Source organism: Coturnix japonica, chromosome 19 (genome assembly GCF_001577835.2).
Source record: "Coturnix japonica isolate 7356 chromosome 19, Coturnix japonica 2.1, whole genome shotgun sequence".
NCBI lineage: Eukaryota > Metazoa > Chordata > Aves > Galliformes > Phasianidae > Coturnix > Coturnix japonica.
Genome location: NC_029534.1, coordinates 4,555,085 through 4,583,055, shown reverse-complemented (window position 1 = coordinate 4,583,055; position 27,971 = coordinate 4,555,085). Strand labels below are relative to the sequence as shown.

Sequence of the window (27,971 nt, the reverse complement as noted above, 5' to 3'; positions counted from 1 at the left end):
TCAGGGAGAAACAAAGGCTCTGCTTCCATAGAAAACCCCCCAGCTAACAAAAGAGGGAAGGGGAAAAAGTGTGCAGCAAGAAACTGCCCAGTTCAGAAACGACTCTCCATTGCACTGAGGCTGCTCCTGCTGGGGCTGCAGCTCCGTGCTCTGCCCCTTCCCAGGCCCAGGGGTCTCTGCCAGCAGTGAGAGCTGTGAGCTCCAGCAGTGCCCAGTATGAGGTGCCCAGCATGAGGTGCCCAGCATGAGGGTGCGATGATCAGCTTGAACACAAATGGGTTTCGCTGGGGAACTTTCAGCCTCCAAGCAATAAAGAGGAGCAGCGACTTTCAGCACCTTCCACGGCAGATCCATCATTAAACCAGGCAGACAAAAGCTCTCCACTTGTGGCTGGTAGAAACATGGTTTATTCCTCCCTTTAGGTTACAGTTGGCCAGGAGGGTGCTGAGAAGGAGGAGGGTGCCATGCACTCGCAGCTGCTTTGGGTGCTCTCCACCATAGGAGCTCCTGCAGTGTATCTCAGCTCACGTTTCCATCCTGTACTTGGTGAAGCTGCTGCTGCTCAAGGTTCTGCTTCATGGTCTGATTAAAAAAAAAAACAACCCCCACCCCAAAATAACCCCCAAACCAACTAAATAAATATTGTTCCAAAAGAAGCCAGAGGAGAGCAAGCCTTTGGTACGACAGCTGCATTTCTCTCTGGCGTGACCCCTTATCAGAGCTGCCGTGCCACGGCTTGTGGGGCAGCACAGACTTTGCAGAGCCTGCAACGTGTGAGATCACGGAGCAAACAACAAGAGAAACCCTTAGAGAACTCCAGTTCATTGTCACAACCCCAGTGACTTTGCTTTGTTCTCCATGGGTGAGGAGAGGAGGCAGTCAGGGCATGGGAGAGTCCAAATAGGACAGGCTCACTCCAGGCCAGTGGGTCTGCAGGTCCTGGTAGGTTTGTAGGTCCTGGTAGTTCTGCAGGTCCTGGTAGGTTTGCTTCCTCGTGGCTGCAGTGACAGCACTGCTGTGCGCATAGAAGGACAGATTCATTCCATCTTGCAATACTCCACCCAGCTTCCACGTGGTGAAGCAGGACCTGGAATGCAGATGCCACTGCAGCTGTCCTTTCCTATGATATATTTATATATATATAGTATACATATTTAGACCAGCTCTGCCAAGTCAGTTCATTCACTCAGGTGCACGTCACCGCGAGTTGTTTCCCACCATCTCATGATGTATAAAACAGGAGTTACGGCAGCTAAAGGGAAGGAAGTTGTGTTCAACTTTTACTCTCCCTTCCCCTTCCTAGAGAAGGGAATGGAGGGTTGTGGTCAGGTCCAGCTCGGCCTATCGGTCCATCTCATCCAGCAGCGGCGTGGCGTCCCCGGCGATGGACATGGGTGTGCTCTCAATCATGGGGCTGGGAGATGGGCGAGGTGTCAACCTCTGCTTCTGTTTCCTCCTCTCAGCCTCCTTCTCCTGCAGCCACTGCTCGGCCATCTTCCCCCAGTCGATGGCAGCGTGACTGTTGGTCCTGTAATGACACAGGCAGGAGGTGAGACATGCAGCAGGCAAGCAAGACTTGGGCAGCTTTCCCTGCCCTCCCTCCTCACTGTTACACAGGGGAGAATTCACAGCAACCCCATTGCAATGCTATCACGAAAGCAACTGACGTGTTACGCAGACACGCATGCAACTCTTGCACTCACTTTGGCTGCTGCCTCTGCCTGGAACTGGATGATGGCTGCGACTGGGACTGTGTGGACTGTGGTGTGGTGTTGGCCTGGAGCTGGTACTGGGGCGTTGTGATGGGCTGGCTGGGGGTAGTGTAGGAGTAGCTGGGGGTCATCAGAGGGGTGGCCACCGGTTGCTGTGCTGGAGTTGTGAAGACCTGCAGGGAGCAGATACTGTTAGAAGAAAGAGGGAAACCGCAGGGCTGTGAAGCAGAGCTCTGGCATGCTCCCCACTGCTCTGTTTGCTGGTGCACGTCCTTGCTGTGCTCTCCTAGCCCTGCTGGAGCCCCTCATCTGAGCAAGGAGAGGTCTGTGGTGATCACAGCCCAAGGAATGAGGGGCAGCAGGGCAGAAAGAGAAACACCCCGCTAAGCACAGGACGTTTCTGGGTCCTGCTTGTTCTCCTCTAGAGCCTCCAGTCATAAACCAGCCTTCCTCACCCATTCCACACAGGGTATGAGGTGAGACACTGAAACCAAGCAAAGGAGAAGTCAACAAGACAGATGGGTGCGAGAGATACTTGGGACAAGCCAGCAGAAACAACATATCTCAGTGGGCATGAAAAACAGACAGATTTGCCTTGATTTTCTGCAGGCTTCAGAGAAAACAGTTTCCTCCCAGGTGCCAACTGACTGGCTCAATGATTGCCCAGCTTTGTCTCTTTGCCTCACAGTGTTCACCTCCCTTTGGATCCTCTTAATACACTGGGTTATCCACAGTCCCTGTCTATCCCCATGAAAGCCTCCCAGGGTGGTCCAAAAGAGGATCACTCCTCCATGCAAGCCTTGTCTTGCAGCACCTCTCTGTTAGATCTCTCTACTGGCAGGGTGTGTTTCCCGTACCCAGGCACCTCAGTGCAGCTGGATTTTGCCTCAGGGTCAGCTGGGGAGCTGGCAATGCGTGCTGGAGGTGGTAGGCACCAGCATGCATGAGGAAAGGCTTCAGCATGAGCCAAAACTGTTCACCTTCATCTCACTCAATGCAAAGCCTGTGGGTGTTCAGTCAGGCTGAGGTGTTGGCCTGCCGGTGCAGCTCGGAGATTAGCACACTGAGCTGAAAAGCCCTGCAAACTCAGCACATAACTTCACAGCTAATCTCTTCCTCTGGCAGCTCACGCTGTCCAAAGAGGGGCACAATCAGAAAGCTGTGTGCCCGCACCATTGGATCCCTTCTCTCTAACCTGCCACATTCCTCAGGAGCCAGACCTGTTTGCTATTTGCCTCAATTCCTTTCATAGGCTTAAAAAGTGAACCTACATGGTACGCGCTGCTGCCGCCTCCACTGCCTCCGTAGCCGTACTGACTGGATGCCCACTGTGCAGGGGTGGCATTTGGGTTCTGCCCCTGGCCTGTTACAGCAGCAATGGCACTGAACATCTGGGAAGTCATGTTCTGTGGTAGAGCGTTCACTGCACGGGTCAGGTCTGCAAGAAAGGCCACAATGTTATAAAAAAGAGCCTTGAGAAGGACCTTGTGCCCCAGTTTATGACAGAAAAAGCCCACACTGACCTGCCAGGTTAATGTTAGCTGGAGTAGCATTAATGGAGGCTGGAGTCCTGGTCCGACTGCTACTGCTGGGAGTAATACCTGTCCAAAACACAAACCAGAACAGATGGATTCATTCTCCCAGAAAAAAAGTTATTGGCCTGAAACTAAGGATTAAAAAAGTGGAAACATTTATCCTGGCAAGATCCTGCCTTATCAGGGCACGGTGTGGGCAGGACTGTACAGTAGGGAAGGCTAAGGGAGAGGAAAGGGACAATTCCAGCCTTTGCTGCATGGCCTGCTTGGCTGAAAAGATCAACTGTTAGGAGAGCTCTTAACAGGTCCATGGAAGACCTGAGTATTGCTTTGAAACATATAGAGCACACAGTTGTCCTTTATTAACTCCCTCCTGCTACATGACACCCATTAAAACTAATAGCTGAGACATTCAGATTTTGGGGTGCTCACCTGGAACAGGGTCCTGATAATGATCCTTAAACCATCGGAAGAGTCCATTCACTGTAGGGAAGACCTGGCCCCGGTAGCGGAATCCTTCTGGTGTCACTGTCACATACTCTATCCTGTGAGGAGCAGTGAATGCAAGAGAGCACAGGAGATCACAGGCTGCTTCAAAGCCAAGGAAATCTATCAGTCACTGCTTACACTCTACCCTAGTGACACCCCTTGCACAGAGCAGTACTGCTTGTGGCAGACAGCTGGTTAGAAACACTGGGGTCTCCTGGGTGAGACCAACTACTAGACATGGATTGTCTGCTGTCAGGACATACTCTGGATAAAGGGAGGCCTGACTTACGAGGGATACTGACAGAAGTAGAAGAGAATCCAGGAGCATGGTACCAGCAGCACTCCAGCTGCTGGGCTTATCTCTCCTTTACCTTGGTTTGCCTCGAGGCTGATAACCCAAGAGGAATTTGCCAGGTAGATCTTTACAGGCACTAATAAAGTAGGGAATAAACGTTGGCTTCTCTTTCTTGGTCTTTATCAGCAGCTCTTCCAGCTTCTAAATTGAGAGAGAGAAAGAAAAAAGGAGATGCTGAAGGAGAGCCTACGTTCTTAGGAACACAAAGGAATTGCAGCTGTCTCCTTCCACATTGCTGTCAGTCCATTTTCTCCCCAGCTCTGACAAGGGCCACCAATTGCACTTTTTCTGTGCAGGGTTCTGAGTGCCCATACCACAGCATGCAGGACTTGCACAGGTATGTTACTAATTCAGATCACAGATCTGCAGAGAAAACTCTGCTACAGTTCTGCCACCACTGGAAGGTGTCTCTCATAGAGTGATAGAAGGGAAAGAGCCAGAGAGGGACAGAACTCAACTCCTTCTGTCTTTCTGAGAAGATACACAAATGTCACCAGGTCACAGAAAGCCAATACTCTCCTTCTAATGATATTTGCTGGCAAGGCTGTGGCACAGTGTAGCAGCACACCACACTCCCACTGCAGGAACCCATCCTGACTCCACTGCTCCCAGTCAGAGCCCCCCGAGACCTACAGCTGGAAAGTGAGTGCCAAGCCCAAGGTGACAACAAGATCAGAGCTCCGTCCATGTTAGACTAGCGTTTAAAACCTTGCCCTTCTATCATGCTCCTCTATCTTCCATACAGGCTGGGACAGGCTCACCTTCTTGTCTCCACCGTTGCAATCCTGGTAGTATTTGTGATTCAACAAGTCTCTGGCAAAAGAAGCCATTGGCTGGACATAGCGAGCAACAATTTCATCCAAGTCTTCAAACTCCTTTGAAAAAACACATTTAAGGAGGTATTTAGGGTACGTGAGGAAGAACCCTGATTGTAATATAGAGATATCAGTAAAACGTTTTGCTCAGCAAAGCTGGATACTTTGAGTGTAAAGAGCTGAGAATTGCCCAAGAGTAATTTCCAGCAACAGCCTGAAAACAGCTTCAAGGACAGGAGGTTGTGCCAACCTACCCCTGACAAATAGGTACTTCTCCTTTCCCACCACGTCCTCCCCAGGTGAGTTCTGCAGGGCTCTTACCTCTGTGTTAATCCAAAGTGTAGAGCCCAGACTGAAGGCATTCTCCTTGCCCTCTTCTCGAACATCCACGTGCTGGTAAATCCCATCATTCACCTTCCAGGTGACAGTGAGGTGGTTCTCCCCTTTGCTGCTTGGTCGAATAATCACATCCCCTTGGTCCATGGTCTCCATCATCTTCTCAGCTTGCTTGAAGCTGATGTTGTGGAATGATGGGTGAGCAATTACTCTCTTGATGTACGCTAGGGGACAAAGAGGAGTGTTTAGGCTTCAAGGAGGATCTGCTTTATTGCCAGTGTACATCTCATTGTGCTTCTTCTCCTGAAGCACTCTGGGAAGGCTGGTGTTACAAGACTAAAAAAGAAATGACAAACTCACTTGTTCGCTGCTGCTTTCTCTTCATGTCTTCCTCCTGTTTGTGATCTGCTGCCTCTGTGTCAAAGTCATAGTAGGTGTCTTTAGGCAGCTTCCACTCGTTGTTCTTATCCATCAAGTCTGAGGTCCTGCAGGTCAGATCTGCACTGAACTTCTCAATGTCAATCTTCATAATCCTGCAGTGAACAGTCATTCCCACCTACAGGAGAGAGGCAGGTGCAGTGGATCAGCAGGTGAGGCTGATACACCAGGCACCCTGCACTACAGAGCAGTTCCTTCACATACTTCAGACTGATACCACTTCTAAAAGCAACTGCTCCATATAAACAAAAATGACCCTGTTCGAACTGAAAAGAGATTAAAGGAGTTTTTAGCATGTTTACTATCTGTGCCCTATACACACTGAAAACTGCTACATTTGCTCTTTTAGTTAAATATAACAATGCAACAGCAGATCTGCTTCACGATGCACAAGAAAGAAATTAAGTTTGTTCAGAAACAGACTGGAAGACAACCAAATGACTTCCCTGCTTAAATAGGAAATGGAAAATCCCACCACAAAAAGTGCAATGTCTTAGTCCAGTTAACCATGCTGAAATTAACAATGGCTCTTTAAAGAGCTGCTGAGAGACCTCTGCTTACAGCATTATCCATCACCTGTATGGACTGATCCCAGGAGACAGAAAATATGTTAAAATTAAGGTTTAATACATGATGAAAAGAGGAGACTCTGCTTCTTTCAGAATCCCAGAGCCTGCCCTGAACAAGGTCAGTACCCTGATGAGAAATAAACTGCAGAAGAAAAAGCTTCAAGAGGGAAGCAGACCCTCACATACCTAACAGCAGTTCTGTGAACTCTTTAAAAAGCCAGGAACAAAGGAGAGCTCTGCATTAGAATGCCTTCTGGTCTCCCAAACCCAGACTTTAGCCAGACTGTAATAAATCCTCATGCAGTACAACATGTTAACTGATTAACATGGTTCCCACCAGCTGCCAGGAGAGATTTGCACTTAGGACACTAATCAGAACCTGAACATGCTGCTGATTTAAAGTCCTTCAATGAGAATAAGGTTTGAAAATCCATTTAAGGAACAGTGTTGTTAACCAAACCCTGAATCACTGCTGTTGGCTCCATGCTCTTCCAGTTTTTGCTGGATATGTGAAAATCCACCTTTTCCATACCTTCACCCTTTCTTCAGGCCGTTTGACCACCTTATCACTTAGAAACTTTGTTGGGATGAAGCCAGCAACGCCATTATCCAGACGTGTCTTCACTCCAATGGCCTGACCTGGGCAGGAACCACTGTCAAAATGATTCCAAACCTGGAGTAAAGCAAACGTAAATGTCATTCAGTATGAACAGAAAATCAAGCAGGCAGCTCACACTTGAACAAGTCTAAAAGCTGGGTCAGCAAACTGGTGCTCCCAGCACAGATGAACAGAAGGGCACAAGACTTTAAAACGAATGCTGCCCAGTAACATAGTCTTCCTACTCCAATTCTGCTCAGCTTATAGGGCTTTGCAACCAGGAAGGACAGAACATTTTTAGACTCTTAACACAAGCCTGCAGCTAGAGCTGGTTTCTGATTAACACAGTAGGACTTTAAAGTCACCAACTATCAAAGCTGGAATTTAGCAGTGTTTAGAAGAGACTCAAAGTACAGCTGCCTTAAGCAGCAGAGAGCTCTAAAAAGTTCTTAAAATTGAGAAGGTGGCAGAACAAACTTCTGCTCTCTGTGTCACAGGCAGCTTTGTGTATTTGCAAAGAAGCAGTCAGCTTATCACAAAGACTGTTTCACTCCCAGTCCAGTTCACCACAATTCACAGTGTAGCCCTAAAGAACCTGTCAAATCCACACTGAGACAATCAGTCAAAACCAAAACACTTCACATCCAGGTCTGGTAACAGACTCCCAACAAAGGCCAGCATGAGAAGCAATCCCACCTCACTGAGCTCTGGGAAGTTATCCTGCTGACAGAAAGGACACTGCCAAAGGCCAGTTTCGTCGTTCCGTATTGCCTGGTCATAGCTTTCTCCTTGTGGTCGCCTGTGTGCTATCCCAGTCACGTTGCAGATGATCATTTTACCTGCAGTGTGATGGGAGAGGAAAAGGAGAGAATGAAAAACTGAAAGCCAACTGCAGGGCCAGATATCTGTCTTGATCTAAGGCAGACATACATGAAGGCAGCAATCATTAGAGCTCTCTCTCTCTCTCTTAGTGAACAGGGACATACCAATATAAAAAGTCTCTGGAGTTTCTTTGGTCAGCATATTGAAGACCTCTTCTGTATTTGGAGAACGGTATGGTGTCCTTAGGTCCTTGTACCTGCAGCTTAGTTCAGCTCGGATGTCATACAAAGTTATATGCTTGTCACCATAGCCCTGTGTAGTGTTCAAAGGTTAAAAAATACCATGACTTGCAAGAAGGACATGAACAGGGAATCCACTATAAGTTATGAAAGAATTCAATGAACATATCAGTCATCAAAATTAGAAAAAAGAAAGTTTAACAGGCTAATTACCACCCTCCCCCTCTCCCCCTGCTCCAAGTACACTTTCCATTAGCATCGACTACATGGCATTGTCAGACACAGAATACTTGTTAAGGCTATTTATACATTTTACAACAGTAGCAGCTAAGTGTTCAGCTCCTAAAATGGATAAAGGTCACCTGTTATAAAACCTAAGAAACTGGGGTGGTCAACACAGCTGCCCCTCTGTTTCTCAGTACAAGGAGCCACCTAGCGTACCTGTCTTTCCAGTTCTTCAGCAAAGGCATCGAGGTCCAGGTCCTTCAGACGTTCAGGGTTTTCTAAGATCTCCTCTAAAGCTCCTGCAGGATTCGCATCCTCAGCTGATTCATCATATTCTAAGGCATCTACTGCCATTTTTCTTGCCCACTCGTAGGTTTCGGGATGGACCCTGGAACCATCTAGGACTTCGATGTAGGAATCAGTGCTGAAATAAAACCAAAGCCATGTTCGGATAAGGACTCCATAGGGTTCCACAGCCAATTCCTTCAGCTCAATAACAAATCATGCTATTGACCACCATTGCTGGCGGTGTGGGTGCTCCACCATCACTGACCCCAAAGGAAACTACTATCCTAGGTGGTACACATTTAATTCTTCATTAATAAATAAGCAGGATCCAAGGTAATATAAGACAAACTCCAGCCTGCAGCTCTTGAACTGCAGAGCCTATTGGGCTTTCCAGATGTGTTATCACTGTTCTCCAAACACGCATCTCTTGTTCAGTTACCAGTAACCTCATGCTCTACAAACCTACTAGCTTCCTCTTAAACTGGTGGGAAAGTTGATGATTTATACCTCAACTTTGAAACCATTGTTAAGCCCAGTCAGAAATCAAAAGTACACACAGGTTTCTACTGCACATGCATGATGACTATGGAAAGTTAGGGAACAACTGTTCTTAGTTCTCTTGACCACAAAGGGTCTTTCACATCATAGCAAGCCATATAATTAATGTTCTAGAGCTCACATTGCTGGACAGGTTTAACTGCCCTTAGGAATCAGATTAACCACCAGTAATACCTGAATTTGGCCAGAAATCAGAGGGGCCACACAGAAACTCCCGGAAACATGGACTCTACAGAACAAGACTGTTTCAGCCTGTCGCTCTCTGATAACTCCACGCTGTCAGGCATTGAATGCAACCCACTACCCACCTATCGCCCAGCGATGCTGTGTCAATTTTGATGAAGCCTGCACAGTTGATAAACACCTTGGGTCCCATGTGACACATCGTAACCAGCTGGGTCCTGTTCTCCAGACGCGTGTTGTTTTGTTTTAAGATCTGGAACAAGAAGGAACAGCATAAACCTTCTGACTCAAACCTAAGGGGTTCCCAGGAAAAGCAGAGGACTTGCACTGTACAGTACAGCATTCAAATCATCAGACATAGCCCTGCCTATCACAAATCATTAACTACTGCACCCTGCCCATGTCTCAGCACCATATAAAAGGATGACTCCACATGGAACAGCTCCAGCTCTTGGGAAAAGTGCTGGCTTTTTGCCTTCTGTTTTCTACAGCAGAGAGGCATCCTGATGCTCTAACAGCGTGTCAGTTCCTACGAGCTCAGGAGCTGACTAGTACTCAGAGATCTGCTGAGTTGTGTGGGACTGTGAAGGATGTAAGTCTGTGTGTAGCTTGAGGGTTAGGAGCAGTGAGATAACACATATGAAAACATGTTGACAGAGCTGTCAGCTGCATCTGGCACAAACAACCCTGACTCAGCTCGTAACAGCACTGCCATCAGGCCAACCCGCACACTATTAGGGATGCACTGTTTATGTAAGCATCGACAGAAGCTTCCTTACCTTTAGCAGATGAGTGCCTTTGCGTGGTCCCAGGCCACACACATACTGCAGCAAAGCCTGGCTGTGAGGGTGAGCAATTGCCCGATTGACATCCACTCCCACTTCGTTCACACGGTTTATGAATTCACAGTAGAGGGCATTCAGCAGATCCTCCTTCACCACGTGCTCCTGACAGAAGGGAGAGGTGTTAGCTTCACAAGGGGATGTGTGCAACGCTCTGCCATTAGCAAGCTGGACCAAAAGCAGTAGAATGGCTCTCTGGTGCTGTGCTGCACCTCAGAGTTACTCCCTGAGAAGGACCTAAAAGCAGGGGGCAGATGAGCTAAGGAAGACAGAACAACAAAGGTGCTGTGTAGCCTGAATATGGCCCAGAACACACCAAACTTGCACCAGTTCAACTTGGAATTTTTTCCTTGATAGCAAACAAGCCCAGGCCTTTTGAGCCACTTTGTTTTGCAGAGATGGAACCTTCCCACCTAGGGATCCCATAAGGAAAGCTTACCTGCAGAGGATGGAGTTTCAGGCAAAGAATATCCTCATCAGAGCTGCAGACCTGGGCAAACTCTATGAGAGGGTCCTGAATGCGACGAGCAAGGGAGACTGCTTGACGTAACAGAGGTGGGTAATCCCGGAACTCATTCTGCAAGAGGTCAGAAAATCACATTTTGTGGCAAGCCAAGCAAAGACACATCAGAAAAGGACTGGAACAAGGGAGGCATTTGTTGCTCATTGCAGAGAGCTGAGATCAAAGGACCTCCAGGAAGCCTGCTGTAAATAAGAACAAAATGAGCCCATCCACTCAGCTGAAAAAGATTCATTTCAGACTACATCAACATCTACTTTGTGCATCTGCTAGTGCTGATTTCTTCAGGGAAGCCTAAACAAGCTGTTTTGCCTTGACTTAAGGATCAGCACGTCGCTTTCTAAATGGATCACACGAGGCAGTGTATGACACGAGGCTGAGCCACTATAATAAGCAGAAGCTGAGACAGTCCAAATGAACCAAAGGCTAAGAAATGGCTAAAATAAGAGAAGGTTCACCTCAGATTTCTTGCTGTTCATGTAGAGGATGGCCAGTTCATTATCTACCAGCTCCACTCCAATAGAGGACAGCTGCTGCCCCTGATCCAGTTCATGAACAATCCTCTTTACATCCTCCATCAGCATCTGAGCATCCCTAGGGAGAAATGACCAAGAGAATTGAAGAGGGAAAGCAAAGCTGGGTCCTCAAACCACTTAGGGAGGTAACGCCAATAGTTTATGACACATCACTAACAAAATAGGCTCCTAAAAGCAAAAGGAAAATCACAGGTCAACTAGAAATAGAACAGCAGAGAGCAAGTCTTGTAGCACTGTACAGGTCAGTTTGGAGAGGAAATCATCCACAGTGAGGACTGATGATAGATCTTTCATCACCACAATGTTGTAGCCACTACCCTTCACTGCTGGATATAGCGTTAACATGCCTAGCTGTTGGCAGACAGCTCTTTGCTTCCAAAAGAAAGTAGGCAATTTTCTGGCTTACCTAAAGCTGCATTCCATGTTAGCTTTCTACCCGAGGCAAGAGAGACCTGGTACGCTAAGAATCTAGTAAGGATGCCCAATGCTATTTACTACATGCCCAAAACCTGGGGAGGGGCACCATCAGTCCTTCCCTCCTCCAACTAACTGCCCAAGCAATGAAATGTAGAGAAGAATAAGGAAAACACTGCAGAGAAACTTGGAAGTGGAAGGAACACAAAGGTTTGTTATCTGACCTGTTCTCGCCTGCAATTGTGACCACATGAGGCTTCTTGTTCAAAAGGAATTTTTTCAAGGTTTCAATATCCTGTGCCTGGAAAGAAAAGTGAGACAGGTCAGAGTAGAAAAGCTGGAGGGTTTATGTACTGAATCAGCTACCAGAGTTTTGACATCCTATTTTGCAGGGAGAATCCAGAATAACCATAGGGTGGAAGAAAGGCAGAATTCTTGCACATGAGTGATAAGGCCTATGTTGACTTCAGACTATTCCTCTCCCGCCGACAGTGCATCGCTCGGTACCAAGAGCAATCTGTGGGCACTGGTCACAGGATAATAGCCACGCTGAGGCTCACCTTCTTTTCCCTCTCTTCCTCACGCCAGGCATTTCTTCTCTTCGTGAAATGTGGCAGTCGGAGGAAGTCTGTAACCTCACCCTCTCCATTAACGAGGGCACAAAACACAGGATGGTCCCTGAAACACAGAGATCACTCACACATGGAGGACAGCTCAAAGCTGAACATATATCTTGAGCCAATTCCATTCCTCTTACCTGGCTGAGGAAAATGCAATGCCTAGCACCCGAATTCCTTTCCCTTGGTTTTCATCCATGAAATCATCATCTTCCTCCACTTGCTGATCAGGACGGTACGAAGCTACTTTCAGCCAGTTGTATAGCTTGCGGCTGCAAGCCTAGTAAGAAGGGAGGGAAGAGAGGAGTGAGAAAATCCAGTGCAGGAGCTTTGGCACAGCCCTACTCCAGGGTGAAGGTCAGGCTCTGCTCAAAGCAGAAGGACAGTATACTCTGTCAGAATCAAGACTAGGTCTCCAGCACAAAGCCCATCTTCTCTCCCTATGAAGCATCTGCTTTCCTCTCTAATATTAGAAGAGAACCTCAGATCCCTCGCTGCCCCCTTCTCCTTCCCAAGTGCCTTTCTATGGTCTGTCAGCAGCTGTCTTCAACATGCTGCAGGACTGGTAGCATCTATAAACTTAGCTCTGTCTCACATGCATCTGTGCCCCACCTCACCTTGAGGACATACTCCTTGGCCTCCACCAACAGTTTGTTCTTCAGCTCTTTGGCCATCTGCACATAGAGGAACTGGTTGAGGGATCGCTCGATGGCCATGGTACGCTGCCGATTCCACTCCTGCACCTGGTGGCTGAACTCATCCCGATAATAGAACTGTTTGATTTCCTCAAAGTATGTCTGGTCGCTACCATAACTGGAAAAAAAAAAACACCAAGAGAAGGAGAAACATAATTGTGACATCTAGGAATAGTTTGGGCTACAGAGGAACACCAACAGCACAGCAGCAATGGATGAATAACCTCTGCCAAGACATGAGCACTGAGAACTCACCCCTCCACTCCTTTCATGTCTATGCTGATGTCTATAGTCAGCAGTGCCTCGTCCTCTGCCAGGCTCATTTTCAGAAACTGGTCGTCTCGCAGCTCCTTCACAGGCTTGTTCTTCAAGTATTTAAAGGAATAAGCATAGTGGGCTTCATCAATATCCTGGAATAGAGAAAAGACTATCAGCATGCATACAGGCATCCACAAAGACAGACTCTACACTGTACACTGTAGTAGACAATGTTTGTTATTCAGTACTCCCTCACTATGCCTGCCAGTTTGCATTTCCTCCCCCAGCAGGACATAATGGAATTCATTCCCAGTCCCAGAAAAAACAGAGACTGTTCTAACAACTGAAGGCAACATCTCAACAGCAAGAATCAGGTCCAAGGAAATGCTGAAGCTGAAAATGCAGCTTGCTGCTGAGCTTGCCTCTGCAACAGCCCAGTTCACATGCTGCTTTAGGATTCATTCAGAGTTGCCATTGACATGGGAGAAGTTTTCAGATGCAAAACAAGTGTCTGTACATTATTTAGATCCCTCCCCAAGATGAATCACTGAGTCAGAGCTCCTTTCCTTACCTTCTTCCCCTTTTTGGTTGGTGAAATGTTGATTTTAGCTCTTTCTTGGAAAGTCTGTCTCAGGACCTGCCTGACCAAAGGCTCTCTGGCTATCTGTAATGCTACCATGTACCGTGCTCCTTCCAGAACAGCTTCTGGGCTTGGAAACTGACTAAAAGCAAAAGAAAAAGAGGCAATGCAGAGTCCTGGGATGTGAGAAGACAACCAGATCCCTTTCCCTGCTACACCTGCAGGATCTCAGTGAGGATCCCCACACACTGACCTACACACGTAGTCCTTGGCCAGCTCCAGGGGCTCTGCAGGGAACTGCTCTGTCTCGTGACGTTGGTAACTGTCTCGGAGATTCTCTCCAAACTGCTCAGGTGTCAGACCAAACTTTTTAGCCAGGCCATCTAGGGGGAAAGCAAACAAAATGTAGAATTAAGATACAAAATCACATAAATGTTGAGAAGTATACTGTAGCTTACACTGAGCTCAACTATCAGCCCTTCCCCTAAAGATAAGCCACACAACCCAGAATCTCATGCAGGCTAAGCCACAGCACACTGCAAGCTCAGCGTGACAGAGCAGAGCTCTTACCCAGCCCAGCTGTTTGACAGATGGTGTACATATCCCGACGGGAAGCCTGCTTCAGCTCAGGCCCTTTCTGCTCATCATCTTCTACATCCTCCCCTTCACCTACAGGAAGCACATGTTTAGCAAGGCATCCAGTAACCTGCAGTATATCAGCAGCACAATAAAGGGGACAAACACAAACTACATTGTGCAACACAGTCCCTAAACCACATGTGAACATGAAAGCTCACAGCAGCCTTAGAATTATTTATAATACCCTGGTCGTGAATGGGGAAACTCAGTTCCCTGGAAAAATAACAGCATGTGTGTGGAAAATCCTAAACATTTTTAGAGATGCCTGAAAGACCTGGGACTAACCTGAGACAGAAGAGAGCAGCAGAGATGATCTGTGCACACACTTAGGCTTTTCAACAAACTTTCTTACTACTATTTTGAACCAGGATTTTGAACCAGGACTACGAGACTTATCAAGTTTAAAGACAAACCTTCCTCCTCTTCACCATCTTCTCGGATACGTTTTTGCTTCTTTCGAGCAGCCTTTGCAGCATTCTGCATCTTGGGGATGTCTCGCCCATAGTACAGCAGGAAGTGATTATACACATCTTTCAGCTCATCCATGGACTGCACGTCCTTCAGCCTAGAGCACGCAAAGCCAGCACGTTACATCTTTCAGCTGAGCTGTGTTTAGAGTGCTCAAGGAACCTGCTCCGGTACAGGTCAGGCAGATGGAGCACTTGGGTCCTCTTGTGAAAGAGTTTTAAACATTTGTTATTACTGGTTCTGTAGTGAGTTTAAAGTCAATAATCTGCTCTCTGGCCTGCTGTACAATATACACCTTAAGTTATGTTGGAATAGATACAAAATAAGTCACAACACCATACCTCTCCATGTCAGTAGTATCAAGAGCCCTTATCCCATCAGCCAAAGGCTTGTCTGGGTCAGCAGAGATCTGCTCATACTGGTAGGCCTGCATCTTCTCAAACAGACGTGTCAGGTTTTGCTTGCGGATCTTCAGCTGGGTCCACTAACACAAAAACAGGAATTTCCACTGAAACGCAATGTAGCTGTGTGCTAAATCTGTCTTCTCACTTATCAATGAGGGGCTCCTAAAGAGGCATTTCCCACAATCCCAGACTGTTTGTCATATAAAAATGATCAACACCTTCACCCACAGACATGCTCAGATGTAATAAATCCGTGGCAGGTTTTGTCTCAGAAACAAATTGTGTTAACAGAAAATAAAGGCTTGAATCTACCTGATAGTAGAAAAGGAATGGGTACTCCTTACACGTAATGTCACTAAAGAAAAGCATCAGTCTAGGTAGGAAGATATGGTAAATACCAATGGGATAATAAACACTGAAAACACTCCTCACCTTCTCATCCCACTGCCAGACACTCCACAGGTCATTGATGTGCAGTTCTGGTTCTACATACTCCTTTCTGTAGAAGGCGATGAATGGGACCTAGGTCAGAAATGAGACTCATCAACACCAACTGAAAGGAGACTGGGCTGCCTCTAGCAGGCACAGGTCCAGAGATTGTTCTTATCCATTTAGGAGAACAAATGGATGTGCCAGCAGTGTGGGAGATGTGCTGAATCATGACACTGCTCCTCAGGCTGTTCCAATAAATAATACACCACATACATCAAAGAGATTCTGTGAAATCAAGTAACACCTCTCATATAAACATCGTTATGGATGATAAACATCTTATGGAAGAAAAAAGGTTCAAGAGACTCTGGAATATTTTCATCTAATGTATCAGTTTGACCAGAGCAACAGCAGCCTCATCAAACAGATGTTAAAAGCTCTTCTGACACAGCTCACATGAGCTACATTTTCCAGGGAAGCACCATTTTTCCATAGGAGAGGCAATCAGGCCATCACAGATTCTTCTCCTTTGTTACACTAAATACCTCCAGCAGTCCCTCTACCAATCCCACCTGTATAACGAGACTTCATTTCAAAAACGAAGCCGAGTTACACAGTACCTCAAAATGTTGATTTCTCATGAAATTCAGGGCTTCTTTGATCTTCTGGATGGTGCTGGGTCCCTTGCGGCTGAAGCTGCTGCTGGTCTGTCCACGATCAAGGTAGTCAGAACTTTCCTAAAAGGATAAACAACACATTAAGTCAGTTGTAGTCCTGAGCTCCCCAGCTAAAAGAACAGCCCAGGCTAATGGTGAGAAACGGTGACCATTTTGTTAGCTGGGGATGTAGGTTTAGCTGCATGCTGCAATTTCAGACCACATAAAAGCTTGATTGGCTTAAAGAAGAAGCAGCATCTGGCCAATGTAACTAATGACTCAAAGCAGATCACAGCTAATATTAGTTTATCCCTAAGTACATGAGTACAAGAGATCTGTCTTTCTTGACAATAATTCTTGCAATCTCTCTGTTCTGGCTTTTGGTCCTGTTCTACGAATATGAAAATGAAGATGTGTGTGACGCATTAAAAACCAGAAAGAAAGTTACATTGAGCACTACGTTTTTCTGTGTAGACTCTTACAATAACATCTCCAGGTTGGAAATCTGCAGCACCTCCAAGTCACCAATTCTCTTAGGACAGAAGTCCCAGGCATAGGTCTTTACCTGCAAGGAGATGGTGGGTGTTGCAAATGCATTCCTGTAAATCCAGTCAGCTTCTTCCTCCAGCTCATCATCTTCAGCACTTTTTACAGGGATGGATCGCAACTGTGAAAAGACAGCAGGAATAACAGCACATAAAGCAGCTCCAAATCCTCTCTGGTCATTCAGACCCAACCATTTCTCTTTTGAGGAAGATGTTCTAGCCATCATCTGTGAAGATGACAAAATGTCCAAAGAGAAGACTTTGCACACAGCATCTTCACTTGTATACGCTGGCATGGAATAAAGGTCCTTTCAAAAGCCAGCAGTCTCAACATCACCTTTCACAAAGGTAACAAATCTCTGTGCAAAGAGGTACCAACGTTTTCTAAAGGGAGATCCAAGTGCACTGAGTCTTTGGGGAAATCTGAATACGGGGTGAAATGATGACAAAAATGAGACACCAGAATGATTTCTAGCAGCACAAACAGGACTTTGCTCTGATAGGAGTCACTTCAATTAAAACAGGTTATTGAAACACCTTGCATGGAACAGCTGCATTGACTGGCATAGCTGTAGGCCAGACAATCCCTGCAAGCCTTCTCTGATGCTGAAGTTTCACTCTTCTTAGGCTGATACAACTATGTTACAATAGTTGTTACAATACAACTGATGGGATTGCTAACAGTATCCAGCACAAAAGCTATCTCAGAAGAGCACAAGCTCTGCTCCACATCCAGCAGTGCAACACTGGCACCCAGTGGCCAAAGAGAAACTAAGACCAGCGCTAAGACTCCACTGGGTTTACAGTCACAATTCAGCTTCATTGTTACATTTGATGGTGGAGTTTCAGTTAGATTTAAGGGATGGGATCAGAAAAGAGGGATGCCAATATCCAGCCAGAAGCCAGGTGAGAAAGTCGGCCTGCAGGCCCCAGGCCTGCTGTACTTGTTAGGAGCTGAAATGCTTTGCACACTGACACCCTTACCTGGAATCTCTCAGGCATGTCTGTCATTCGGATCTCATTGTCCTGATCTGTTAGGTGGCTGCTCTCCAGCTCACTGGGCTCATACATCTCAAAGATGCTACGCCGACTGACACGCTTCTTGGCAGTCTTTTTGGGTCGAACGCGGGTCTCTCCTTCAGCTTCTTCATCCTCATATTCATATTCCTCCTCCATTTCCTCATCATACTCATTGTACTTCTCAAACTCATCGTAGTCAAAATCCACACCAAAAATTTCCTGGGCTTCCTGTAAAGCACTGGAATGCAAAAACTCTTCTTCAGCCCCATTATGCAGTTCAAAAAATATTGTTCTGGCCACAACACCTATGATCTAAGCTTTATTTTTGCATGTAGGTTAAGAATTGTGGATAGGTACACAACTGTTTGAGCTTTAAATGCTAATATTTCTCATAAGGGACTACTTTTGGTACTCTTATTTAAAAAATCCAGGGAAAAGGAAGAAGGCAGCCATTTATGAAGCCACAGATTAAAGCCCCATCTTTACATTTATAAGGTTCCTCTGGGGAACAAGACCAGCAATTTCCAACCACAAGCAGAATATCACACTGCAGTTGTAAAAATCAAGTAATCCGAGCACTGGTTTGGAGGCTCCAGGCCAATTTACAATTAATACTTACGCATCAGTGTATCCAGGGAGCTTCTTTCTCCATTTTGGCTTTTTCAGAGGTTGCCCATCATCATCCACAATGAAGTCATCGATGTCTGGACACAGAGAACCATTTTAGCAGTCAGGACACTCACACATTCAGCCAGTAACTGACAAACTTCAGCTCAGACAGCGCAGTTGGCACAACTGCACCACAGACTGAGGTGGCTGCTGGCCTGCACTGCTACCCACAGCATTTCCTGCACCAGCCTCAGATATTCCAGAAGCCTGAACCACAATAACAAGGTAGAACTAACTTTCTAAAACAGGAAAAGGCATCTGGCAGCTGTCAGCAGCTCAGTGCACAGAAAATGCAGTAAAAAAAAAAAAAAGCTCTGCTGCATTAAATGCTAGACAGAAATATTTTTTGCTACTCTTTCAGCACAGTGTTAGCAAAGATGATGGGCTAATGCCCAAGAGCAGAACTAGGGCAGGTGTGCATTGTGCTACCAGGTGCTAAACAGGACCTCCACTAACATCTTTTGAAGCGTTTTCCTTCTGAAGGAAGTTTAAAGGAAACCGTGAACACAGCAGTGTATACAGGATGCTTCTGTTCATCTAAACTGTTTTGTCCAAACTAAATCTGCTAACTTTTAATTCTAAAGACTGTACTAATCAGACCAACAAAAGCTGGACCATCGTCGGGCTACAGATTTTGGTTAACTATAGCTCAGGGAAAGCCTTACTTGGTTCCAGTGCTTTTATGCTATGACAAGTTTTGGACCATCCATACTCACCAGATTCATCTTCCTCCTCCTCCTCTTCCTCTTCTGGTGGTGCAACAGGAGCTTCAACAGCTTCCCCTCCCTCCTCGCCTTCACCATCCTGAAAGATCTCTTCAGCAATGGCTTCCTTCTCATGTTCTTCCTTACCATAGTCTTCCTCTTCATCATCCTCATCATCAGACATTTTCCGCACACGCCTGAATTTTTGCTGCAAGCAAAAAAACTTGTTAGTGCATCTAAGTCCTGGCACAGACACACAAGCCTTCTGTTGTCTCTTCTGGGTTAAAATTGTGCTTCCTCTGCTTTCCAAGTGATAACTGGAAAGAGCAGGACAGAGCCCAGCACAGTACAGGCCAGGAGGGACAAAGAACCACTCAGCTTCAAGAGAGCCATACTGCTCATTTGGCACAGCACACCACACAACATAGCTGCCTGCTGAGGACCATGCAGGGAAGTATTCTGCATACTCTAGGAGCCAGGGAGAGATCGTGCTTCTTTCAGGCACTCAGCTTCCCTTTTCAGGGGGCCAGGAGAAGGCAGGAGGTTCTGCACCAGGTAGTAGCCAAGCATTGCTGCTAAGATGCACCACCACCATTAGCAACAGCACAGAAACACAACTCACCCTTTTGACTTTAACACCCAAGTTCTCTTCAATGAGGTCAAAATCATCATCTTCCAGGCGATCATCAAAAGCTAACAGAAGAAAGCAGTAACGAGTTACATTCTCCCTTCATCCACTTGGGAACAGGCAAATCAGTGAGGGTACAACTCACTCAGGCCTCACAGACCCCAACAGCAGAGGGAGAGTTACACTGTGGCCTGCTATAAACAATCACCCCAAAACTTACTGCGCTTTCTCTTTTTGTGGCCAACATCATCCTCGGAGTCTCCAGAGTCACTGGCTTCTTCCTCCTCTTCCTCTTCCTCATCGTCATCATCGTTAATGAACCCTTTCAGGTTCCCTTGCTCATCTTGATCATCAAGATTCTCCTCCTCCTCTTCCTCATCTGGGATGGAGAGAAACAACCATTCGACGTTTACACAGTGTTTATATGCCGAGTCACCTTCTCAGCTTTATACAAACATCTTCCTTCACACTACCCACACAGTCTTAGCTGAACACATTTACTGACATAGAGCCCAGTCAGCTGCTCATGCCAAAGCCCCATTTCTTCTTATCTCATGAACAGGTGGAGGTGGAGTGGTCACACCAGGAGAATTCCTACTCTATCAGACTGTGTGCCTGAAAGTCCTGTGGGGGCTGAGGGAGTCTATTTTCCATTACCAACACTAAGACCCATTTAAGCATTCTGAGGAAATGAAGCACTAAAACAGCTGAGAGTATTGCCTACAAATGGTCACACTATTACTGCACAGTTATTCCTCCATCTGCAGCGACGTGATGCAAAACAGAGCAGCAAGGCACACAGACAGTTCAGCAAAGCCAGAGCAGATAGGTACACTCACCATCCTCATCTTCCTCTACAAATTTCTTGGTTACCCTGGGAACAACCTCCCCATCCTGGTTGTACTCCTCCTCTGACTCCTCTGCTTCACTTTCTACGAAGTCAGACATGGCTGTTGTGTCTCACACAGGAACTGGGGAGAGAGAACACATCCATCACATCAGCTGAGGGAGGGGAACACAGTCACTTCCCCTTGCTGGGTTTTGGAGAGAAGACAGCTAAGGCAAAAGGTTTCAAATGATCTGTCCAGGCCCTGAATTACCCACAGCCCCCCTTGCCTGCACATCCCTGTCATCAGAGATTAGGCAAGTGAAGGCAGCAGCCAGGGGCTGCCTGCGCCTGTCAGGCTGTATCTCAGTGAGCAGAACACGACTGTCACGGCAGCACTCACTGCACAGCTGAGCTCCAGCTGAAACAGCACACACAGCCAAAGCCCTTCATCCCATCCACATTCTCATGCTCGGCCAGGACAGCAGCCCTACACCATCACCAATGCAGCACTGTGTCAGAAATCCATACATCTGGTGCACAAACACAGCAACTTCAAAAAAAAAAAACAACAAAACAACCCAGGGATTTGCTTCTCAGATCAATTAAAAAGAAAAAAAGACAGATCTTGGAGAATCTTTTATGTCTTAAAACATGAATAGCTCCAGAGGAATGCGTTGGCCCTATCTCACTAAAGGAAGCCCACAACAAAGACAAGAAGACCTCAGTGGCAAGCAGATAGCAGCTCGTATTGCAGCTCGTATTCCTTGGCTCAGGGCTCCATGGCTGTGGCCAACACCTACTTACGATGCTCCAGACAGGGAGAAGCTGCAGCAAGCCAAGGCTGCTGCTCTGCACCAGACAGGACATCACCACCCTGGCACAGCATTCAGGTACAGCACGATCCCCACCCTCAGAAGGGCACTGCAGATGTCACACACTCCAGCATCCCCCTCCGTAGTAACACTTCAGAGGGCCGTACTGCTGCCAGGTAAATGCTTTTTGCATTTCAAAGCAAATGCCACTGACAAACAGTGTGTAACTACATGCATCAGAGAACAGGAGCTGCTTTGTTTGCCAGCTTTAGTTGAGCATTATGTCAGTTCCACACTTCCTCACCTATTCTTCTGTACCCACCAGGGTGTATTAACATAAACATCACTGCAGACCAAGCTGCTTTTTCTCCAGTGTTTCCACTTGTACAGCAAGGGGGGAAAAATACCTTTATCACAGTGTGATGTGCAATTTTAATACTCTCTGCTAACGAAACGTTTTACTTGCAGCTCCAACTTTCCTCCTCACCACTTGTTCTACCATTTCCTGGTAATTTCAGTCCACGTCAAATGAGATTTGTTTGGACGTAGGGAACAGCTGTGACTTCGGAAGCCCATGTCATGTAATGATCCAGCTGAGCAGGTTCCACACGCCAACCGCCCACGACACCGGGAGCTTTCAGCTCTGCTGACTGAATTCCACCCCAGGACAGGAGAGATGTCACTTAGCGCAGCAAATGGGAGTGAGGGCAGCTATTACCATGGAGATGCTGAATCAGATATGGACTAACCATGCCTCTTCCAGCCTCCCTTTGAGAGAGGCGTTCATCTGAAATAACACAGAAGACAGGCAGAGACCTCCTCCCACATAGGTGGAGGTGAAGATACGGACTTCAGACCAGTGCTGCAGCTCAGAGGGCTCAGTTTGTCTGACCCTAGGGATCCATCCTCACTGAGGATTTCCAGGCTATCCTGGCTATATCAGGCATTGGATCCATCCTCAGAGCATCCCAGCAGCACTTCTGCTCCTGTAACAACCCTGGGAGGGAGTAGGAGATTGCTGCAGCATGGGAGCAAATGCTAAATTATACACAAACACTAAAAAGGCAGGGAAACAGCACCCAGACCTGCATGTTCACCTGTTCAAGAGCAGACAGGCTTCTGTAGGTGATTAGTTTTACCCCAGAATACCTCACAGCCAACACACACTAACTAAGATGGACCGGGGTCAAGGGCAGCACAGTGATGGCAGCAGGGGTGGACATAGAGGTGTCCTGAGCAGCGCTGGGCCTGTGTGCTTACCTGACCTCTGTTTCAGAGCAGGGCTTCTGCACTTTGCTCAGCTCAAGGGCACAATGGCAAATTTCCAGAGTCTATAAGCTGCTTTTAACTGGAGTGACACAGAGCAGAGCGTCAATACAGTGAGCAGAGATCAGATCAGCAAGGCTGGGCACCACAGGTACCACTCTGCTTTGGTAAGGAAACGATGGATCTGAGCACGCTGCAAACCAGGTGTTAAAGCACCTGCAAAGCCTCAGCCACACATCCAGATACTTGCTGGCTGCTCAGGACTGCAATCAGAACATTGCAGTGCTGGGGGTAGGTACAGTCTGTACATGATACACAAACAAAAGTTAACTCATTAAGCTTAGAAATGGAAATACACAGTGAGCACCTGCAAAGTATCAGAATAGATGACAGAGAGCACTCCTGTGCCTTGTCATGGCAGCACTGAGCCAAGGCAGGGACAGGACTGGCATCAGGAATGGCCCATAAAAGCCCCACAGCCATCGCAGATGTGGGATGAGGGAAATAGGAAGCGTCTCAGCGGTACCTGCAGAACCACAGAGCAGTCTCACATGGTGTTTATTACTCAGCAAACCCAAGTGGACCCAGTTTGTGGACTCAGGAGCAGTCCCAGGGTATCAGTGTCAAGGCAGAAAACAAGAAGAACTCACTAACATAGGCTCAGGCCAGAGCTGCATGCAATTTCACAACAGAACCAATGATCCTGACTGCTCCCCATCCACCAGAGGAATAACAACATCAAGCTCCCAACCCACATCAATACTATTCCAGGATAGTTTCTTGGACAGGGATAGTTTTAATCTTTGCCATCTCACAGTTCAACTCACAGTTCACTCAGGATCCTTGTGTTCTATAGAAACACCTTTGCCAAAGTCACCATGGAACAGTTTTGTCCTGCTCTCACGTCTGCTCCTTAAAGCCAAAATGGGTGAATTGGAAAGGATTCAGAAAGCTATGTAAGAATATGAAAGCTTGAAAACTCAGAATTAAAACGTGGTGCCTAAAGAAGCCCAGTCCATTCACTTTGTCAATGAGACGCTCGTGAAATTAATCCTGCTACAACAAGAGCACTGCACAGAGTAAGAGACTGCAACAATCTGCTCATTAGGAAAAACCCAAAGCAATAGCAAAGGTGGCAAACACACTGAATACGTATACTTCATAAAAAATGCTATATTTGAGCCTGGATATGTGGATTTAACAGCAATCTCTAAGCAATGACCTCCAGTCTGTCTCACCATAAAACACAGATGGTCTTTAATATAAAACTTACAAGCCCACGAGAGCATCCCTGTGGAGCACTAAGGCATTCACAGCACAACAAAGCACCCTCGCAGGCTCCTCATCAGCTGCAGGCTTCTCCTACGAGCCACTCCTTGCTGCCAGCACCGGTAACACGTCATGTATTTCGGTTTCACAGCTGTTTGATACATTATTGAGGTCAGAAGCTAAACCAGATGCCCCCCCCCTCAATGGTAGGTGTGCAGTGGAGCAGAATGAGGCATTGCAGTGTTTGGCAACTGGAGATCAGCAATGCTGTGACAGAGGAAGGTCGGGTGAGGCACTGCAGCTCTTGTACCTGCTTTGTGCGTCTTACTGCTCCCTGCCAGTCCCACCTCCCTGGTGCTATTGTGCTGCAGTACATCCTGTGGCAATTTGTGCCACGGTTTTAATAGTATGTTGTGCGAAAAAAGCACTTCCTCCTGTTTATTTTAGACCCGCTGCGTCAGAATTTCCTCCAAGAAATAGAACACTGATGTACCCTGCTTGCTTCCTCTGACCTCCCCACACCTGTCTCTCGTTTCCTACCTGCATGTGTCCCCCCAAACCAGGGTAAAGAAACATGGGCTGAGCTCCCATCTACATGGTGGGTGAACCAGAGCCACCTGCAGCACCCAGCACACAAGCAGCAGCATGACAAAGTTCTCAGCACCTTTATAATATCCATTTTAGACCCTGCTATGGTACTAAAGCACTGTAGACCACTGCTGAGATGTTCCCTGCTCCTTCCTCAGCAGCAATAACCGATGCAGAGTCGATCACTGCGGTATTTGGTGCCTTCATTAAACCCATTGCCATCATGTCAGCACTCAGCTGGGCTCTCTCTTCATCCTCCCACAGCCATGTTTAGCCATCCTGAATAACACAGCATCAAAATCCAGTGCTTCCTTTCCATCTCCATCACACCACATCCAGAAAGAGGAACAGATGACTGTAAACCCCCACGATAACCACTCCCAACTGGGATCACCACACTCCCCTCACCCTTCACATATCACTTTAATTATTAACCCCATGGAGGGACCTGCCCAGGCTGCTGCCCCACAGCCTGTTTTGGAGGGTGGGGGGGGGAGCTGTGTCAGACGTTGATAACCAAACACAGCACTCCATCAACACGGGACCTGCTCCTGAAAGCCAGAGGCACCCAGGAAGCAGAGAAGAATACAATAAACCTATAAGAAATTGAGATTCTCTCTCTCCATAAGGAAGCAGGGCGCTGCTCTCCTCCACCCCCCTCCAGCCATCACCACGTTTCAGCACAGCTCCACATAGGCCCTGGCACATCTCTCCGCCCTACAACCACCCCCTGTGGGTCCTGTGGGGGCCATAACCAGCCCATAGCCATAACCAGCCCACGGTGAGAGCCGGCTCTGCCCTCACCCCACAACCGAGGACGAGGCGTGGAGGCCCAACCGCACCCCCACCACCCGCTGTCTCCCCCCGCCCTACAGCGGCCTCCTACTCTCAGGCAGGGCCCGGAGGAGGCTTCAGAGCCCCGGTAACCTGCTGGCCGGAGTCCCCCGGGCCGCCTCTAGGTCCCCCCCAGCCGCTCAGCCCGGCGCGGCCTTACCCGAAGCGCTGAGGGAAAATGGAGGCCTCGGCGGCGGCGGAGGAGACGAACGAGGAGGGTGGGGGGGGTAGAGCGGGGGGAGGAGCAGACGAGTTGCGATCTCCGGGCGGATAGAGAGGCACCACTTCCGCTTCCGGTGTTGGCGGGGATGCGGCGGTGCCCGGTGCCGGTGTTGGTTTTGGTGTTGGCGCTGGGAGCGGCAGCGCGGGGCGGCGGGTCCGGGCCGGTAACGTGCGGTTCGGTGGTGAAACTGCTTAACGTGCGGCACAACGTTCGGCTGCACTCACACGATGTGCGCTACGGCTCCGGTAACGGCATTAACAATCAATATATACCGGGGTCTTGTTACGAGGCCTAGGCCTTGATCTCCGTTTATCTGTCCCGTAGGCAGCGGGCAGCAGTCGGTGACCGGAGTGACGGCGGCGGATGATGGGAACAGCTATTGGAGGATACGGGGCCGCACGGCCGCTGTGTGTGAGCGGGGCCAGCCGGTGCGCTGCGGGCAGGACATCCGGCTCACACACCTCAGCACCGGGCGCAACCTGCACAGCCACCGCTTCGTGTCACCGCTATCCGGTAACCAGGTACCGGCACTGCCCCCGGGAACGGCCACTGTGCTGTACAGCAACCGGGAACCGCTGGGGCCAGCCCTTGGCTGCAGCATCAGCCTGTTCCCCGGCCCCTGCCAGGTCTGCCAGGCCATACTGAGACCTGTCCCGTCCTTGGAGGTGTTCAAGGCCAGGTTGGACGGGGCCCTGGGCAACCTGATCTATGGGGTCTCTATGGGGATCTATGGGGTCTCTATGGGGATCTATGGGGACTATGGGGTCTGTATGGGGATCTATGGGGTCTCTATGGGGATCTATGGCGTCTCCTGGGCAACCTGATCTAGTAAAGGTGTATGTTTGGTGGCCCTGCCAGGCAGGGGGTTGGAACTACATGATCCTTGAGGTCTCTTCCAACCCGGGTCATTCTGTGATTCTGTGAGACCCTGCTGGGTGCTGCAGTCCCTGCCAGATCTCCCAGGCCATACTTACACCCTGCTGGGTGCTACAGTCCCTGCCAGGTCCCTCTTGTTGCTATCATGCCCCACCTGGGTCTTCCACAGTCCCATATTGGGTCCTCTGGTACCTGTGTGTCCCTACCAGCCTCACTTAGTCCCCCAGCCAACCCCTATTTGTCACCCTTAGATCCACCCTTCTTGGACCTACAAGGTTCTCCCAGGCCCAAACAACTCCCTGTCAGCCCCACCTCATCCTCTAGCCCGTTTCTCCCAGTCCTCATTCCCATCCTGCCCCATCTTGGCCCCTAGGGTCGACCACATACTCTGCCTCCCCCATGTCATATCATCCCCCACACAAGGTCAGCATCCTCTGGAAGCCCTGTAGCACCTTTGGGTGCTCTGCATTAATGAGGTTACTGAGGAATCAGCACTCAAAACTTGCAGCCTGTAAATCTGAGCCCATAGAACTGTCCCTTCTCTGTCCCTCTGCTCATACAAAGACCCAAGCCCTAAAACTGAGCTTTTTTTTTCCCCTCCAGGAGGTGAGCGCCTTTGGAGAGAATGGTGAAGGTGACTACCTGGATGACTGGACAGTGCTGTGCAGTGGGACATACTGGGCACGGGACAGCGAGGTGCGCTTCCAACACGCCTCCACCGACGTCTTCCTCTCGGTGACAGGAGAGCAGTACGGGCGGCCTATCAATGGGCAAAGGGAGGTGCACGGCATGGCCACCTCCAGCCAGAATAACTACTGGAAGGTGATGGAAGGAATCTTCATGCAGCCCGGAGAGGTCTTCAAAGCGGAGCAGCACCACGTTGAGTTGTGACAGATGGACTGATGCGTTCGGGGCTGCTCAGTGTGGGGATGGCCCCCGTCTACACGCGGTTGTGATGTGCACTGGGAAATGGAGCCCAACATCCTGAATTCAACACAAAGCTGGTCCTGGTGTGCTGAATTTGACATGACATAGAACTTAGTGTTTGGGGTCTAAGGCAAAGCAGATCTCAACATCCCAAATCCAACACAAAGCTGATCCCAACATCCCACATCCAACATGAAGCTGATCCCAACATCCCACATCCAACACAAATATGATCCCAACATCTCACATCCAACATAAAGCTGATCCCAACATCCCAAATCCAACATAAAGCTGATCCCAGAATTTTAATTCCAACACCAAAGCTGATTCCAATGTCCTAAATTTGACACTAAACAGATTTCACCCTCCCAGATCCAGCACAAGGTCAACCCCAAAGCCTAGTTCAGACTAGAAGCAGAGTTCAGTGCCACAAATCCAACAGGAGTCAGATCACAGAGCCTCAGATCCAAGCACCCCAAATGCAACTCAAAGCAGATCCCAGCATCCTAAATCCAACACAAAGCAGATCCCAGCATCCCAAATCCAATTCAAAGGAGA

At 48.1% G+C, this 27,971-nt stretch overlaps 2 protein-coding genes across 2 annotated transcripts; one reads left to right on the top strand and one right to left on the bottom strand.

The window, feature by feature from the left end:
- Positions 1-387: 387 nt before the first annotated feature.
- On the bottom strand, positions 388-25,660 carry SUPT6H (SPT6 homolog, histone chaperone and transcription elongation factor). Its single transcript, XM_015880674.2, has 37 exons — positions 25,548-25,660; positions 20,629-20,760; positions 20,010-20,168; positions 19,784-19,854; positions 19,174-19,369; positions 18,408-18,492; positions 17,753-18,026; positions 16,789-16,890; positions 16,188-16,304; positions 15,568-15,657; positions 15,073-15,215; positions 14,677-14,828; positions 14,195-14,293; positions 13,878-14,007; positions 13,616-13,766; positions 13,042-13,196; positions 12,709-12,904; positions 12,232-12,371; positions 12,035-12,152; positions 11,699-11,775; positions 10,983-11,118; positions 10,444-10,581; positions 9,942-10,109; positions 9,288-9,415; positions 8,350-8,557; positions 7,834-7,981; positions 7,544-7,686; positions 6,782-6,922; positions 5,603-5,798; positions 5,228-5,466; positions 4,853-4,966; positions 4,108-4,232; positions 3,680-3,792; positions 3,236-3,313; positions 2,984-3,150; positions 1,704-1,885; positions 388-1,528 (listed from the first exon to the last, which is right to left on the bottom strand). Exons 2-37 carry the CDS (start codon positions 20,735-20,737, stop codon positions 1,342-1,344), a joined length of 5,175 nt encoding a protein of 1,724 aa, XP_015736160.1. The 5' UTR covers positions 20,738-20,760; positions 25,548-25,660; the 3' UTR covers positions 388-1,341.
- Positions 25,566-27,486, top strand: SDF2 (stromal cell derived factor 2). The gene is given in 4 exon segments (XM_015880683.2): positions 25,566-25,616; positions 25,618-25,855; positions 25,935-26,131; positions 27,090-27,486. Coding segments are annotated over 4 exon segments (774 nt in total). The 3' UTR covers positions 27,378-27,486.
- Positions 27,487-27,971: the final 485 nt, after the last annotated feature.

Coding starts and splice junctions, on each gene's coding strand:
- SUPT6H (XM_015880674.2), bottom strand. CDS start 20,737: ATGTCTGACTTCGTAGAAAGTGAAGCAGAGGAGTCAGAGGAGGAGTAC. Junction 6,923..7,543: donor ACTTCCCAGAGCTCAGTGAG/GTGGGATTGCTT, acceptor GCTTTACTCCAG/GTTTGGAATCATTTTGACAG. Junction 4,233..4,852: donor GCAACGGTGGAGACAAGAAG/GTGAGCCTGTCC, acceptor CTCTCAATTTAG/AAGCTGGAAGAGCTGCTGAT.